General features: G+C 43.9%; 1 protein-coding gene across 2 annotated transcripts; it reads left to right on the forward strand.

Annotated features, from left to right (window-relative positions):
• Positions 1-132: 132 nt before the first annotated feature.
• LOC143284863 (protein SAND-like) lies at positions 133-16847 on the forward strand. 2 transcript variants are annotated; one of them, XM_076591969.1, is made up of 8 exons: positions 133-470; positions 1320-1486; positions 3261-3474; positions 4716-4940; positions 9734-9909; positions 10725-10845; positions 12267-12548; positions 16643-16847. In XM_076591969.1, exons 1-8 carry the CDS (start codon positions 165-167, stop codon positions 16781-16783), a joined length of 1632 nt encoding a protein of 543 aa, XP_076448084.1. In that variant the 5' UTR covers positions 133-164; the 3' UTR covers positions 16784-16847. The 2 variants fall into 2 exon arrangements, with proteins under 2 accessions (XP_076448084.1, XP_076448085.1); XM_076591970.1 differs by having other exon boundaries at positions 133-464.
• The last annotated feature ends 1680 nt before the right edge of the window (positions 16848-18527 follow it).

An 18527-nucleotide genomic window follows, 5' to 3' on the forward strand; every position in this document is an offset into this window, starting at 1 on the left:
ATGTTGTTGCTGTTTTTTATTTTCATTTTATAAGCACGTGCCTGCAACACTCAAGAGCACTTTGCTCCTCACGTGATGATTACGAAAGGAAAGAGGGAGAGAAATCATGAAGGAAAAGTCGATCTTTGCAGTAGAAGAGGAGAAATTCAGCATCCGCTTCCAAGATGGCGGCGCATGGAGAGGCGGATCAGCTGGGAACAACATCGGATTCAGATCAAGGTGAATTAAATGAAACAGAAGCGCCAGGAAAGAGTGAAGATCATATTCTGTTTGCGAGTGACTCATTTGATGATTTGACGTACGATGGACTAGCTGATGGCGATCAGCAGAGTGTGCAAAAAGGGACAATCCATGCCATAGTGCGACAGACTTCTCATGACTCGAGAAGCAACACCCCAAACAACGTTGACCACGATTCGTCAGAGGTATCTGCCGGGGAAGAATCCGTGGAGGAGACAGCAGAGGTAAATGTCAGTGTCATTCATGTGCTCGTGTGCATTCAAACAAAAGTGTTGCAGTCCTTTGTGCTTGTACTCAAACAAGGCAATTTTCGATGCATGGGTGTTCTGTTACGAGTGTTCGTACTAGTGTTCAGATGCAGTCTTGGGTGTTGTTTTCAAGTAGTGGCTAGGTTCTGGAGGTCCTGAACGAACACAGCCAGACTTAAGTTCATGGAATCGCCACATTATGCAGGGACGTACGCTTAAAAATCCATTTTCTGTCTCAGTGCAGCTGATTTTTTCCTCATCGGGAATGAAAAGTTCCAGGTTAAACTTAAACTAAGTTAAAGGTGCCATGGCCAAATGGTTTTGATTTGAGCATCAGTTTTTCTAATTTCTTCCAATGGGTCTGAGTTTGATACCCAATTTCAGGTTCAACTTCCTAATGCTTGAACTCACATCACTTATATAATAACATAAACTTATAATGATGTATTCATGCAGAAGATACGTTCACACTTTATAATTTATAACATTCAATTCTGTAAACCGTGTCAGGGTTTGGTAGGTTATGGATAGCACTTTAACAGGGATTTCTTTGTGAACATCATTCATCTCTGTATCTGTCTCTGTGTCTTTCTGTCTGTCTTCTTGTATGTCTAGTTTTTCTCTCTCACATTTTGATGAACTGTTCTGCTGTTGTTTATTATAATTGTAACCGTATCAATCTCCCATCAGTGTTTTATATAAAATTTTATACATAAACATTAAACTATAGCAGTTACTGGCCTGAGTTATTTGTAGACTGGTTTGGAAAAAAAACCCAATGTTCAACATTCCAACATGTTTTTTATGTGTGTTTTTTTTTTGTTCATGCAGACTCAGGGGCAGAGTGTTTCCAATGCCACAGAAAAGGAAGATGTTGTTCCACAGCTGTCAGTCAGCCAGCTATCCTTGGATGAAGAAGACGTCAACACACCAGAATGGAAAAACCAGAAAAAACATGTCTTTATTCTCAGCGAGTCTGGAAAGCCCGTCTACTCTAGGTGAGCATGATGATGATATTAGCATTCTCCTCAGGCTTAGAGTTGTGACTACCAGGCTTTTTGCTGCCCACAGAATCAGGGAGGAGAGAGAAGTCTTTGCATTTGCTGAATGAGTTGTCAAATTTTGTGCTTTCTGTACAGTGTGTGTGTAGATATATAATTATATATATTGTTGCTGTTGTTGTTTTTTGTTTGTTTGTTTGTTTTGTGTTGTTTTGTTTGTTTTTGTATCATACACACAAACACACACAATGCTTTTCGTTTAGTTACCTGATGGTTTATTTACATTGTAATCAAGGAATAGTGTTCAGGTCATTTATTTATTTTTTTATTTCATTTGTGTCTTCGGATGTTATATATGTGTAATTAAGGGAGGATGTACAGGTCATTTATTTATTTTATCTCACTTGTGTCTTAGAATGTTATATATTTTCCTTACCTGAAATGGTTGAATATTTTTCTGTAATCCGATGATTGATGCATGTATGTTCTGTTCTTCTGAGCTTCTTTTTTCCTTTTTTTTTTTGACTGAGTATTTCAATCTGATGGCATATGGCATTATGCCTATGTTTTCCATTTATCGTAGAGTGAAGCAGAACATGAACAATTAATGTTTATAACTTAAGTATGTTAAATTTTTCAGTAAGTCATCAGTGTCATTACAGTACAGCACTACCAATGTACTATTTTTTCCCTTTTTTTTTTCTTATGTTTTCGGATGTAAATTTAACTTTAAGTGCATGCTGCATATGGGACCTCACTTTTTCTTCTCATCCAAATGACTAGCATCCACGTGTCAATTTCTGAACAGTGAAAAGAAGAAGGTTGACTTTGAAAGAAAAAGATGTTCCATATTCCAGCCAGGGACACCCGTTTTGTTGCCATGGAATCTTTTACATGCATTATGTGCATGTGTTTTTTTGGGGTTTTTTTGTTGCGGAAAAAGATGTTCCACATTCCGGCTGAATTTTGCCAGGGACAACCATTTTGTTGCCGTGGAATCTTTAACATGCACTAAGTGCATGGTATATTTTGTTGTTGTTGTTGCCATGGACTCTTTTACATGCATTAACTCACTCAGGACGACAAGTTTTCTCCCTTGCTTTTCCCCACAGATGGCCCATTTGTAAGGGTTTGGAAAAAAATTACAAAAGATACAAAATACAGAGTAAGAAAATGAAACTTTCAGAACTGGTTTATTACTTGTTGAGCTATTACATATTAAAAAAAAAAAATCAAATTTCTCATCTTATTTTTACAGTTTTGCCATATGTAGAAAATACTGCCAATTTTCACCCCGAATCACCATACCCATGCTCGCTTTCTGCATTAAATTCGCTTTCTTCTTCATCATCATTCACCTCTTCAATGTCCGACCCTTCAGTTTGTAGCATTTGAAGTACTTCGGCAACCCTAAAACATTGCCGTCACTGCCTTGTTCGCTTCACAACATTCTGAGAAGAGCCCGCTTTGCTAACAGGCTGGCACACAAGCAGACGACCGGTCAGTGACTTTGTCAGCGTGTGTGCGAGACGGGCCACACATGCCAGGCTGACCAATCATACTGTTCGATTGTGGAGTGACCCAGAATAGCGCACTCTGCTTGGCTAATTACAAAATCACGTGTACAGCGCGTGATGGAATTTTACTTTCGGAGAATGCTATTCCATACCTTCGTCCGAATCCGAATACGTTTTGTGTAGGAATGCGTGACCATTCCTTTGTCCAGAGAGAGTTAAGTGCATGGTATATTTTGTTGTTGTTGTTGTCGCAGGCACGGGAAGGAGGACAAGCTGGTGACCATCATGGGCGTTATGCAGGCCCTGGTGTCCTTTGTGCAGGACGCCAAGGACAGCATCCGGTCCATCGTCGCCGGCCACCACAAGTTTGTCTTCCTGGTGCGCGACCACCTCATCCTGGTGGGGGTCACCCGCGGCATGGACTCCACCCAGCAGATGCTGCTGCAGCTGATGTACGTCTACAACCAGGTCAGTGCACATGTTGTGTGTATGTCTACATTCAGGTCAGTGTACGCATTGTATGTATGTCTACAGCCAGTATGTCTTGTGTGTATGTCTACAGCCAGGTCAGTGAGCATGTTGTGTGCGCACGTCCACAGTTGGGTCAATTCTGACTCGGAAGATTCATAGTGTCTTCAACCATTAATCAGCCTGCATTGATAATTGATTATTAAAAAAAAAAAACCAAAAAAAAACCGTCATGAATTTGCACACAGGAAAAAAACAGTCTAAAGCTGGGTAAAAAGTAAAAAATTGAGCACACCGGAGAAAGCAGGTTGGTGTTGGCTGACAAGCACATTGGAGAAAGCAGGTTGGTGTTGGCTGACAAGCACACCGGAGAAAGCAGGTTGGTGTTGGCTGACAAGCACATTGGAGAAAGAGGTTGGCGTTGGCTGACAAGCACACCGGAGAAAGCAGGTTGGTGTTGGCTGACAAGCACACCGGAGAAAGCAGGTTGGTGTTGGCTGACAAGCACACCGGAGAAGCAGTTGGTGTTGGCTGACAAGCACACCAGAGAAGCAGTTGGTGTTGGCTGACAAGCACACCGGAGAAAGCAGGTTGGTGTTGGCTGACAAGCACACCGGAGAAGCAGGTTGGTGTTGGCTGACAAGCACACCGGAAAAAGCAGGTTGGTGTTGGCTGACAAGCACATTGGAGAAAGCAGGTTGGCGTTGGCTGACAAGCACACCGGAGAAAGCAGGTTGGCGTTGGCTGACAAGCACATTGGAGAAAGCAGGTTGGTGTTGGCTGACAAGCACACCGGAGAAAGCAGGTTGGCGTTGGCTGACAAGCACATTGGAGAAAGCAGGTTGGTGTTGGCTGACAAGCACACCGGAAAAAGCAGGTTGGTGTTGGCTGACAAGCACATGGGAGAAAGAGGTTGGTGTTGGCTGACAAGCACACCGGAGAAGGAGGTTGGTGTTGGCTGACAAGCACACCGGAGAAGCAGGTTGGTGTTGGCTGACAAGCACACCGGAGAAAGCAGGTTGGTGTTGGCTGACAAGCACACCGGAGAAAGCAGGTTGGTGTTGGCTGACAAGCACACTGGAGAAAGAGGTTGGTGTTGGCTGACAAGCACACCGGAGAAAGCAGGTTGGTGTTGGCTGACAAGCACACCGGAGAAAGAGGTTGGTGTTGGCTGACAAGCACATGGGAGAAAGCAGATTGGTATAAGCTGATGATGGGTTGTTGGCTGTCACGTTTCCCAGGTGATCAGCGTCCTGACGCACTCGGCACTCAGCAAGATCTTCAAGCAGCGGAGGAACTACGACCTGCGGCGACTGCTGACAGGGGCGGAGAAGTTCTTCGACAACCTGCTGAACCTGATGGACACGGAGCCCGGACTGCTGCTGACCGCTGTGCGCTGTCTGCCCCTGGACAGCGCTGTCCGCGACATCATCGCGCAGAGCATCGTCCAGAACGCCAAGGTCAAGGTGGGTGGTTTGGGTGTGGTTTTGACGGGCACAGTAGCTGAGTGGTAGAAAGCGTTGGACTTTCAGTCTGAGGGTCCCACATTCAAATCTTGGTAACGGGCGCCTGGTGGGTAAAGGGTGGAGTTTTTCCGATCTCACAGGTCAACATAAGTGCAGACCTGCTTGTGCCTCAACCCCCTCCGTGTGTATATATATAGGTACCGGCACCCGCTAACAAAGGCTGCAGGAAAGCCGGCAGCAGGCTGAAATTTGTTACTTTTCACTTGATGATTTTTGTGTGAAATTGTGTATAAATCTTGTTTAAAACATAATGGAAATAAAGACAAACCATTAATCTTTCAATCCATTGTTCGTTTATTTACTTGTGTGCGAGTGCGAGTGTGTATTCGTTCCGAGAACTGCCTACCGTAATCAGCGAAACTGATCCCATGTCGTGCTTCCGCCATGGCGGACATTCGTGTTGTCCGAGGGTCGGTTGTTTTGATTTGTTTATAGGTTGTGGAATTTTCCATCACCAATATTCAAAAAATAAGGTCAAACCGCAAGGTCGAAGCCTAAACAAGTTCCACCATCAGTTATTTTATTAATTTACTTCATAACAAAGAGCCAGCACACCGATCCGGTTAAAAGGACACATTTGAAGGATTTTTTCGCGATGTAAAGCTATAAACACCATTGGTACAGCATAGCGATAGAAAGCTTATTTTTCGCTGATTCGAATGGTACCAAAGGTCAAGGTATTCATACGCACTCAAACATAGCGCAGCCAATGAAAAGCACGCTTGCAACCGTGACACACATTCACACACTGACTCGACTCGGCGGCCGCGGCTCCTATGAAATCGACAAGTGATGACGCTGACATTTCAAGCGTTTTCGTCATCCCGATAAAAAACCACCTAGGTAAGTATTACAAATTTTACAAATCGATTCATGTTAAATTGATCAACGTAGTTTTTAGGGCTTATTAATCCATAGGATCGTTCCAATTTTGTGATAAATGGAGTAAGCTTTGACCGCTTGACGAAGTGATCGACACGTTTCCACCAGTTGTGTTTCGCGTTAGTGCTATTTTATTCTAGACTGAAATATTGTATGAAAACTCGTGTAATGAAAAGTAAATGCATTATTTTGCATTTTATTACATTTTTATGATCCTTTTAGGATTCTAAAAGAGAGGATCACTGATTTAAATCAAGACAATTGTTCATGACATAAACCGGAAACAACCACCTCATAGGCCTCTCGTGACCTAGAAATTAACTAGGTCAGCATAATTATTGAGATTGGTTTGTTATTACTTATTGTTAACTTAGTTCAGAAATAAATACCAACATTAATGGAATATAATTATCTATCTCACAATCTGAGCATGGAGAGGTGGGATCAAAGGCCATTGTACATAACTGTTTCACATCATCAAGCTCTTTGTTTACCTTTGTCAATACACTCTCTCTCCTTCCTCTGTCATAGTTTCAGCATGCACACACACGCATACACACACACACACACACACACACACACATACAGACACAGAGAGAGACACACACACACACACACACACACACACACATGAAGTGTGCATGCACTCATGCAGCAACACATCCGCTCTGTGTGTGTGTGTGTGTATGTGTGTGTGTGTGTGTGTGCTTTTGTGCTAACACTGAGGGACAGAATTATGAATATTGTGCACAGCATTTTATACCCAGTGTCTTTGCTGTACATGCAGGTTTCACACCACTGCTGATTTAATGCAATACCTTTTGATAACAAACATTAACACATGTAACAAATGTTAAATAATAAATAAGTAAGTAATAGAAACTAGCTTTCATTAACAGGAGGGAAAAATCCCAGTTTTAGTGACAATTGCAAATATTAATGTAACTGTCCATAGAGAAGAGCCTTGACAGGTTTTACTCCTTTTTTTTATATGGTCTGCAGCAATATTATATAAACCTGTTCTTATATGCAAATACCAGAGCTACATGAGAAAAAACAAACAAAAACTACAAACAATGCAAAGCTTATAATTATGCACACACACACTCGCACACACACATACGCACAGCATGAATCAATGAAATGATGCACTTGCAGATGCATTCAGTATATGTGTACATGCATGCATTCCAGGCAGCACACACTGAACCATCTTTGGGTACATCATATCATAAACCAATATTTAAACATATAGTGATTTAGCCTGCATTGTGTTTTGTGAACCTGTAAACCATCTGTATCAGATCAAATGATTTTTTTTTTTTTCAGAGCCAATGGATATTGATACAGACCATGACCTGTCTTCAGAATCCAGTGACACAGCTGATGAGGAAAACACTTTTAAGGATTTTGTTTTCACCAGGATTGGAGAAAATATTGCTGTCTTCAATGACAATGATTTTCATGTCGGAAGTGTCTGAAATTTTTAGACCAGACCAGGCTAAGGTGAACTTTCCACACAAATGTACAGTTGCCAACAACACATATGTGTGGCCACATAAGCCAGAAGATGGGAGTATTTCTGCAATGTTTGTGTTTTCTTCTGGTTTTGAAGTTACAATGCAGAATGGCAGAGTGTGGTCTGTTCCTGAACATGACAAACTGAGGAAGACATACTTGTACAGAGATATGCATAAATCTTGTTGTCAGTCAGTGACAATGCCACCAACCTCCCTCCCACACCACCAAACCCATTTTTTTTCACTTTTGTTTCATTTTTTCATGTTATGAAACAGTCTACAAACATAAAGTAGTACATGTATTGACAAGTTGTTAAGATTAAAAGAAATATGTTAGACTTTTTTTTTTTATTCACTGATTTAAGATTTTTTGTACCTCAAGACATATTCATTTTCATCATATGGATAAACCAAAACTGCCAGTTTGATGTTTGATATTATTGTTTTGAATAGAATTGTTTCTTGTAACATTCTTAACACTCATGCAAAATTTGAAGCAAATCCATCAAGTAGTTTTTGAGTTAGAGCTGTTTTAAGTTCGACAGCTTGTGACGTCACTTTTTCCATCACACAAATTAAGGGAAAGCCCATTTTTAAAGGCCAATTATTCATTTGTAAATGAAGTTAACTGTACAGAAAAAAATAAGCAAAATCACTATGTTGTATGGGGTCCAAATCATAGATTTCAGCAGTTTCCAATGTATAGTTTTTGTGTGGCTGTCCTCCAAAAATGCCTTATCAGGTTACTTTGGACATATGAAACTGGCATTTTTGTCAAATCTGAGGCTCTGAAAAATAGAAACTTTCTGTGTAATGGATTTGTTTTTTCTTTTTATTTGTTTTATATGTTATGTACTATTGAACAGTAATAAAATGGGGCTGCTGTGGTAATGATTATGCTGTTCAGGTATCACTGAACTTGAGAAAGATCTAAATTTACGAAGTTCGTCATGACATGTCATCTTAAAACGGACATATCTCAGAAACTAAGAAAGGTAGAGACTTCATTCTTTTTGTGTTTTGTCTATTTTTTAAAGTAGGTTTTTTTTGTTTTTTTTATAAAATGTATCACAAATCTTTTTTTCTATTTTAAAATTTTGACTGCCGGTACCTAATATATATATGCATTTTAATATGCAAGCAGAAGATCAGATACGCACATTAAAGATCCCGTAATCCATGTCAGCGTTCGGTGGGTTATGGCAACAAGAACATACCCAGCATGCACATCCCCGGAAACGGAGTATGGCTGCCTACCTGGCGGGGTAAAAACTGTCAAGTATGGCTGCCTATATGGCGGGGTAAAAACTGTCATACACGTAAAAGCCCAATCGTGTACAAATAAGCGAACGTGGGAGTTGCAGCCCATGAACGAAGAAGAAGAAGAAGAAGATATCAAGCTCTTGGTGGGGTGTTTGGGTGTGGCTTTATTTTGCATTGATTTTAAGTGTCTGTTGTTGTTGTTGGTTTTTTTACACTCTGGTTAGGGAAGGTTTTGAAAGTGCATCGGCTCCTCAGAGCAACACAAAAGTCCAACTGTGCTCCCACATTCCAACAAGAACACCCATTCAATTCATAGTAAACCTATGCCAGGCACAGCCAAGGTCATATAACTTAAGCCAGAGTGTTTTATTTTAGGACCTAGTGTTTGCGCTGATCATCGCTAAGAAGTAGTTGGTGAGAGAAATTGTTGATACATTTGTTGCCACACACACACACACACACACGTGTATCAGTTCCATAGAACAACACAAAAGTCCAACCTTGCTCCCACACTCCAACAAGAACGCCCGTTGATAGTAAACCTGTGCCCAGCACAGTAAAGGTCATATCTTCTTCTTTGTTCATGGGCTGCAACTCCCAGGAGTGGGCTTTTACGTGTATGACCATTTTTACCCCGCCATGTAGGCAGCCATACTCCGTTTTCGGGGGTGCGCATGCTGGGTATGTTCTTGTTTCCATAACTCGCTGAATGCTGACATGGATTACAGGATCTTTAAATGTGTGTATTTGATCTTTTGCTTGGGTATGATACACATGAAGGGGGTTCAGGCACAAGCAGGTCTGCACATAATATGTTGACCTGGGAGATTTGGAAAAATCTCCACCCTTCCGTTACCAAGATTCTTCTTCTTCGTTCGTGGGCTGCAACTCCCACGTTCACTTGTATATATACATGAGTGGGCTTTTACGTGTATGACCGTTTTTACCCCATCATGTAGGCAGCCATACTCCGTTTTCAGGGGTTTTACAAGGATTCGAACCCAGGACCCTTAGATTGAAAGTCCAAAGGTCATATCTAACTAAACTTAAAGCCATGTTTTATTCCAGGACCTGGTGTTCGCACTGATCATCGCCAAGAACCAGTTGGTGACTCTGGTGCGCATGAAGAAGTACTACCTGCACCCCATGGACCTGCACCTGGTCATCAACCTCGTCAACGCCTCAGAGTCCTTCAAGGAGGCCGAGTCCTGGACCCCCATCTGTCTGCCCAAGTTTGATGCCAGGTGTGTGGGGGCGTGAGGGAGGGAGTGGGGCATGAGGGAGGAAGTGGGGGGTGGGGGGAGGAGGGATGGGGTGGGGTGCTTCTGTTCTTAGTGTTGGGGTGTGGGGTGGGTGGAGTGGGATGTGTGTGAGTGTGTGTGTGTGTGTGTGTGAGTGTGTGTTTTAGAGACAATGAGACAAGAGTCAGAGAATCAGAACATTTTGTTGTCTTGTGTGTGTGTGTAAGAGAGAGAGGCAGACATACAGACAGAGACACAGAGACAGAGAGAGAGAGAGAGACGGAGATAATGCATCAGAACATTTATTGTCTTTGTGTGTATCAGAACATTTATTGTCTTTGTGTGTGTGTGTGTGTGTGTTTGAGAGAGAGAGAGAGGGAGAATCAGAACATTTTATTGTCATGTATGTGAGTGTGTGTGTGTCTCCATGAGTGTGTGTGTGTGTGTGTGTGTGTGCATATCTGCATGTATGTGTGATGTATATGTGCGTGTGTGTGTGTGTGTGTCTGTTAGTGTGGTGGTTGTCTGTGTTTGTGTGCATGATTTTATGTGTGTGTGGTCAGTAAGTTTGTGAATGTGTGTGTGTGTGCACATACGTGTGTGCATGCATGCATGCATGTTTTTTTTATGTTTTTTTTAAATTTTTTATTCTTAACAATGGCATTTGTGTTATTTTGTCTTAATGGCATTTGTTTTAATTTTTATTTTCTTGTTTTCATTCTTCAGCTGAAATGTACAGTACTTCTTTTCATGTTATGTGTGTGTGTGTGTGTACAATGATATATAATAGTTTTTGTGATATGTGTGTGTACCATCAGTGGGTTCCTACAAGCTCATGTGTCATACCTGGACAACGACTGTGAGGTGTGTCTCCTGCTGCTCTCTGTGGATCGGGACTCCTTCTTCACGCTCTCCGAAGCCAAGGACAAAATAAAAAACGTGGGTAGACCTTCACAGTGTCTTTTGTAGTGTTTTGTTTATTCCTAAAAATGTGAGTAGGATGGAGCTGTTGTAGCAGAATCAACCAGGCGTTGGCCTTGTGATTGCTGGTGTTCACCAGTGATCAGGGTTTGAGGTCCTCTGTTGCTGTGTGTCCTTGGGAAAAGGCACTCTACTCCTCCTAGTTTTCCTCACTCCACCCTTTTTTTTTTTTTTTTTTTTTCTGCTGTCCCATCATCTGCACTGTTTCAGTGGCATTACTCCCACGCCGCTCATTTAGATTCCCCCATACACGGCCACACCTGGGTTCGTCCGTCACAGTTCCAGCATTGGCAGTCTGCAGGGAGCCATTGATGTTAGGTCGCCAGGAGGCCACACACCAGAGGAGACCCTGCACTGCTGCTGAGTCACTTCGGTGGTGTTCAGTGGTGCCTGTTCTGATTCAACGTACTTACGACACCACCTACTAAGGCCCATACTAACGACAATAATGGCTTAGTTGTGGAGCCAGACTGAGTGAGCGTCCCTCTCTGAGTCACTCCACCCAGTTTGATACGGATATGGATTTGTTATCAACCTTATGTTAACGCTGTTTTTTCTTTTCTTTCATTCTTTCCTCAAGGCCTGACTTAGCGCTTTGAGTTACGCTGCTGGTCAGGCATCTGCTTAGCAGATGTGGTGTGGCGTGTATGGATTTGTCTGAAAGCAGTGACGCTTCCTTGCAGTAAACATTGTAATGTATGTTTTAGTTACAAACGTGAAACAAATGTGTTTGGTTTATGTTGTGAACACAAAACAATGAGGCAGCTGCTGTGTTTTTGAATTGTGTGTTTATTTTGTAAATCCAGAACAATATGTAAAATTAGAGAGAGTGTGTGTGCATGTATGGGTGGGTGGGTATGCCTCTGCCATCTGTGTGTGCATGTGTGTTTGTACATGCATTTGTGTGTGTATGTGTGTGTGCGTGAATGTGGATATGTGTGTTTGTGTGGGTGTGTAAGCTTGTCTGAGTGTGCCTGTGTGTGTGTGTGTGCTTCTGTGTGAGGATGCATAAAATATATACATGTGTGGGTGTGCATGTGTTAATGTATGTGTGTGTCCTTGTGTGCGTGTATATGCATGTGTGTATGTGCAATTGCACTGGCTCTTAGTGCTGCAGCCTTGGGGGGCTAGCTGGCCTTTGGGAACCATCCCAACGCTGGCTGTCCTAAAACCCTCTCGGCTGAGAGAGTGGGGATGTAACATGGGCAAGACACTCTCCACTGTAATCAAATGCTAGCCCCAGATTGTCGGAACAGCAGTTGCCTCCTCTGCTGTTCTGATGGTCATAGTCGGATATGACTGACTATCATACCTGTGCCTCTGTATATATACATGTATGTGTGTGTGTGTGTGTGTGTGTGGGTGGGTATCTCATGCAGCGCCTGGTCCGCTACAACGCCCTGCAAGCCATCAACAGCTCCATCCGGCGCCACAGCTACAGCACGCAGCAGTGCGGCATCCCGGACCTGAGGCACTTCTTGTACAAGGCGCGCAGCACAGCGCAGTACACCAGCCCGGAGCTGGAGGCCCCGTACGGGAGCCAGGAGGAGCAGGAGCGCCTCTTCGGCATGTACCACTACCTGCACCACCGCATCCACACCTCCGGCAGGCCCCTCAAGATCCTCTTCCACGTGGGCCAGTACGAGACCCTGCTGGGATGGGTGAGGGGCCTGCTGTCTTGTCTTGTCTTGTTTTGTCTCTCTCTCTCTCTAGCCCTGCCAGTAATGGTCTGTCTCCATTTATTTTTTGGTCTCCTTCTCTCTCTCTCTCTCTCTCTCTCTACCGGTAATGGTTTGGCAAATGTCGTCATGTATTGATTTTAGATACTGTTCAATGGCTTGGTCTTACTTTAACCTTCACCGTACTTGGTTATTTTCCCACTTATCCATATTTAGTGGGTCTCACAGACCCACACTCGCTAAAGAAGGAATCCAGAGCTTACCCCCTATTCATACATCGTGGGTCTGACAGACCCATACAAATTAATGTGGGCTTTTCCAACTTCAATAGACTGAGCAACACGTTCCTGTCATCAGATCTTTTCCCACCCCTCTTCCGGCCAATCAATAGCAGCCTCTGTATGTGTGTGTCTGTGTCTGTGTGTGGCAGCCTCTGTATGTGTGTGTGTGTATGTGTGGCAGCCTCTGTAGATATATATATATATATTTGTGTGTGTGTGTGTGTATTTGTGTGCGTGCGCGAGCGTGTAAGTATACACGTCAGGAGAGCTCTGTGCGCGCGCGCATGTGTGTGTGTGTTCGTGTGTGTGTAGAGGATGAGGTATGTGTGTGTTTGCATGTGTACTGTAGGAGCAACGGAATATTGGAATGTGCGGGTGTACACACACACACACACACACACACACACGCACGCACGCACACGTACGCACACACACACACACACACACACACATATATATGTCATCGTCAGGAAAAGGGATAGGCAAGATGTACGTGTAACAAAGACCATGTGCGGCGCCGAGTGTTGGACAGACCATCGCCTTGTAGTCTCGAAGCTGAATATTCGAATCCAGCCCAAGAGACGCCCCCAAGGCCAGAAGGCTCCAAAATGGCTTAACATCGCTAAGCTGAAAAACATCACCATCAAACAGTCCTTTGTGGAGCTGCTGGAAGATCGTCTGGAATCCGCCTCTCTGGACAACCAGAATGTGGAGTCTGACTGGAGGACCCTGCGTGAGCTGATCTATAGTACAGCTTCAAAGACCCTGGGACCCATGACCAGAAAGCACAAAGACTGGTTTGATGAAAACTGTGATGAAATCAAGCAGCTTCTGGATGAGAAACGCCGTCTGCATCAAGCCTACCTGAGCAACCCAAAGTCCACATCAAAAAAGGATGCGTACGATGCCATCCGCAGGACTGTTCAGCAAAAGTTACGCCAGATGCAGGATAAGTGGCTGAGTGACAAAGCTGATGAGATCCAGGGATATGCTGACAGGCACGATATGAAGAGGTTCTATGATGCCTTAAAAGAAGTCTACAGCCCCACATCCTCAGGATCATCCCCCCTCCTCAGTGCAGATGGGAATACCTTGATCACCGAGAAGGAGAAAATTATCGAACGCTGGGCTGAGCACTTCAACAGTGTCTTAAATCGCTCTTCCTTCATAAATGATGAAGCCATAGACCGTCTCCCACAAGTCCCCATCAACGAAACACTGGACGATCCGCCAACACCTCTTGAGACCCAGAAAGCAATCCATCTGCTATCCAGTGGCAAAGCACCTGGCTCAGACTCCATACCAGCAGAGGTCTACAACGATGGAGGCACTGTGCTGACTGAGAAGCTCCATCAGCTGTACTCACTCATGTGGAAAGAAGAGATGATCCCCCAGGATTTCAAAGATGCATCTATCATTCACTTGTACAAGCGAAAGGGGAACCGGCAAGCCTGTGATAACCATCGGGGCATTTCCTTGCTCTCCATCGCAGGCAAGATACTTGCCAGGATCCTACTAAACCGCCTCACAGCACACCTTGACCAAGGTCATTTGCCTGAGAGCCAATGTGGATTCCGGAAAGAGCGCGGAACCACCGACATGGTGTTTGCTGCAAGGCAGCTGCAAGAGAAATGTCAGGAGCAAAATGCTGCTCTGTTCTCCACCTATGTCGACCTCACCAAGGCCTTCGACACCGTGAGTAGAGAGGGACTGTGGAAGATCATGGCCAAGTACGGATGCCCTACCAGCCGCCGTGGCGAAGTGGTTAGCGTCGCGGACTGACGGCTGGGAGGACGCGGGTTCGAATCCCAGCGGAGGTGGGTTTTTCGGCCCGTGGCCGGCTCCTACCCAGAGTTGAGTATGCTGTGGGCTTAAATGGGGAGACTGGGACCACACAGTCGAGTGTCATCCACTTCAAGGATGCGTCTTTGGGTGTGTTGCTCTAATTACCTGACCAACACTGCAAGTGTCTGTATCTCTCGGGCCTGGTTAACGCCGGGATATCATTATGACAGGAAGCGTAGAGTACAGCCTTGTCACGCAGTCCCAAACCAAAATGGACCTCCATAGCAACATCGTCATCAATATAAACAAAATAGTCTCAAAGTCTGTGGCCTTTCATGCCCTGCTCTCATGGTGACCTCAGTTTCGATACCCCTCCACTTCCGTGCTTTGGGTGAGTCCTGTCAATGTCGTCAGTGTCGGCAGATTCATGGGGGGGCTGTTGTTTGAGGGACGTGGTGGCGGTCTCCACTCTGGGAGAGACGCTCGCTCAGTCTGGCTCCGCGACTAAGCCATTATTGTCGTTAGTAGGGGGCTTAGTAGGTGGTGTCCTAAGTACGGTAAAACAGAACAGGCACCACTGAACACCACTGAAGTGACTCAGCAGCAGTGCAGGGTCTCCTCTGGTGTGTGGCCTCCAGGCGACCTAACATCGATGGTTCCCTGTGGACTGCCGACGCTGGGACTGCGACGGACGAACCCGGGTGTGGCCGTGTATGGGGGAATCTAAATGAGCGGCGTGGGAGTAATGCCACTGAAACGGCGCAGATGATGGGGCAGCAAAAAAAAAAAAAAAAAAAAAAAAAAAAGTACGGATGCCCTCGGAAATTTATTTCCTTGGTCAGCCAATTCCATGAAGGCATGCAGGCTCGAGTCCAGGACAATGGCGAAACATCTGCTCCTTTTGCTGTCACAAATGGTGTCAAGCAAGGCTGCGTCCTGGCTCCAACGCTGTTCAGCATCATGTTCTCTGCAATGCTTACTGATGCCTTCAGAGATGGCGATGTTGGAATCGACCTAAAGTATCGAACAGATGGCAAGCTAACTTGATGGCAATTAATAAACTTGATAATCATCAAAATATAACTTGCCTGAGGCAATGACACCGGTAGCCTGCTGTACTGTTGTGTTCTCCGTGAGAGCCGGATGCGATGTGCCAGCCAACTACGGAAGCAGTGAGGTAGCCTATGTGTCATCAGTCACGTACGCACAATCACTTCGTTCCACGTAGTACAAAGGGATTATTGGTTTGTTCCCTTCTTTTGCGAGTATGGGTCTGAGAGACCCACGAATTACAAATAAGGGTACTTAGTGTTTTCTCTTCTTTGGGGAGTATGGGTCTGTAAGACCCACAACGTAGGAATGCAGGTAAAAATTTTCACAATTACGTAACTGATTAACTAATCAGTTAAAGTGTACATTAATTTACTAAAATGATGCATATGTTGTGACAACAAAAGTCATGAAATTTCAAATTAATCGGACACCAAATATATTTTAAAGGCATTTTTTAAGGCAAAAATGGGTCTGTCAGACCCACAAAGTACGGTGAAGGTTAATCATGTATGTTTATGTTTGAATTAAGTATGATATTTCTCTTTCTGTGATTATTATTGCACGTGCATGATTGTGATTTTTGTATGTGAGGTTTACAATAACTTAGTATTTGACATTCAAACAACAAGTAAATAAAGCAAGCTGTGGTGACCAAACTTTACTTTGCATGAATCAACAACAACAACAAAAACCCAAAAGCCTTAGTATTTAAGCAGTTTACTTTAATGCCTTTTATGTGTTGATATTGAAATCACTATAAGACGGTAATTGTGGCATGAGTATGAATGTGATTATTGTATGTGAGGTTCACATCAGCTTAGCAGTTAAGCAGTTTATGTCTTTTATGTATTGTTCATATTGATGGACTGTAGTTCTTATGAAGCAGACGCAGCACATGAAAGATTTCTGTTGATAAGAGATTGAAGAAGTTACCCTGTTCTGTACCCCACCCATCAGGTGACTCAGGGCTTTGAGCTGTACGCTGTGTTCGGGCCGCTCATCACCAAGACGGGTGCCATTCACGCCGTCAACAAACTGCTGCGCTGGATCAAGAGGGAGGAGGACAGACTGTTCATCCTCAACTCCGTGACATTCTGATGGTGCTCAGTGTGTCAGTCCGCCCGCGAGCTGTTCTGTTGCATTTTTTCTGCTGTGGGATACATGCATACATACTCAGGGGGTTCATGCAGAGTCGTGGGGGAAAGTCTTGGGGGAAAAATTACAACCCGTGAGCTCGTACTGACCATTTCCAAGGGCTGGGAAACTAAGTCTTGTGAAAAAAATATGAGAACCATTTCTAGGTCTGGAAAAGTCTTGGGAACATATATATGGCCTTCGGGGTCTGGAAGTTTGTAGAATTTTGAAGGTGGAAAATCGTGGAAAAGTCTTTAAAAATGTGAGTTCTAACGAACCATTTGCAGGCCTGGGAATGGGTTATGAAAAAATATGAGAACCATTTCTTGGTCTGGAAAGGTCTTGGGAACATATGCCCCTTTGGTGTCTGGAAGTTTTAGAGTGTTAACGAAAACCTGTTACGAGTATCAGTCAACAAAGAGCAAATGCAAAGAGCTGAATGCATTAATTAACAAACAAAAAAAATTGATTAAAACTGAACTTCAGCACTAGGATGTAATCTGCTGATCTCTTTTGTCAACAGCACAGCAGATAAAAAAAAAAAAAAAAATTTGATTCGGTTTGGTACGGAAAATTGTGGATCTGGTCTTGAAGAAAGTTCAGGAAGAAGTATGAAATTTTGTTTGGTCATATCTGTGTGGAACCCTGAATACTCCTTGACTGTGCTGACATCTTGTTTACTGCGAGTCAGAGGGACTGGCGACAGGAGCAGCAGAGCCGTGTGATGTGACTTCTGTTGTTTTCTTTTGAAAGGATTGTAACGTGCGTGCATTGGGTTGTGCATACGTGTGTGTTTGATGATGCCGCAGCAGCAAAGAGGTTAATTGTTTGATGGGTGCGATACACAAATAAGTGCCCTGTTTTGTTGTCTGACGTGGTGGTTTGCGTCTGATTGATGGGTTTTGGTTTGTCTGAATGGGTGTGTTGTGGTGGTTTGTGTGATTGTGTGTTTTGTGGTGGTTTGTCTGATTGTGTGTTGTAGATGGTGTCTGATTGGGTGTGGTGTGTTGAATTTGTGGTGGTTCCTTTGGTTTTGTGTGTTTTGGTGGTTCCTTTGATTGTGTGTACGTTGAAGTAGTTCCTCTGATTGTGTGTGTTCTGGTGGTTCATCTGATTGTGTGTGTTGTGTGGTTCATGATTGGTGTGTGTGTGTTGTGGTGGTTCATGATTGTGTGTGTTGTGTGGTTCATGTTTGGTGTCATATACTGTACCATGTCAAACTGATGCAAACTAGGCCTATGGTTTGCTCTGTTTGGCCAAATTTCGCGCGGCTAACAGTGAAAAGACGCCCCTCTTAGTCTGGCCCGCTCTTAGCCAATCAAACGCCTCTAACAGCTATAAGCGCTGAATCATTCCTTTGGCCAAGGCTCTCCACGCCATCTTGTCAGGTTTTCGCTCTGTCTCGGCATTTTCGTTCATGGCCACGGAATGATTCAGCGCTTATAGCTGTTAGAAGCGTTTGATTGGCTAAGAGCGGGCCAGACTAAGAGGGGCGTCTTTTCACTGTTAGCCGCGCGAAATTTGGCCAAACAGAGCAAACCATAGGCCTAGTTTGCATCAGTTTGACATGGTAAGTATATGTAAACACCAAACATGGAGTATAATACAAACTCCTCCTATTGGTGTGTGTGTTGTGGTGGTTCGTCTGATTATGTGTGTTGTGGTGGTTCATCCGTATGTGTGTGTTGTGGTGGTTTGTCTGATTGTG

This window comes from Babylonia areolata, chromosome 8, assembly GCF_041734735.1.
Source record: "Babylonia areolata isolate BAREFJ2019XMU chromosome 8, ASM4173473v1, whole genome shotgun sequence".
Taxonomy (NCBI): domain Eukaryota; kingdom Metazoa; phylum Mollusca; class Gastropoda; order Neogastropoda; family Buccinidae; genus Babylonia; species Babylonia areolata.

Excerpts from the sequence above, each read along its gene's own strand:
- LOC143284863 (XM_076591969.1), top strand. The coding sequence starts at position 165 with ATGGCGGCGCATGGAGAGGCGGATCAGCTGGGAACAACATCGGATTCA. Across the intron at positions 1,487-3,260 it reads GGAAAGCCCGTCTACTCTAG|GCACGGGAAGGAGGACAAGC; the intron begins GTGAGCATGATG and ends TTGTTGTCGCAG. Across the intron at positions 12,549-16,642 it reads ACGAGACCCTGCTGGGATGG|GTGACTCAGGGCTTTGAGCT; the intron begins GTGAGGGGCCTG and ends CCCACCCATCAG.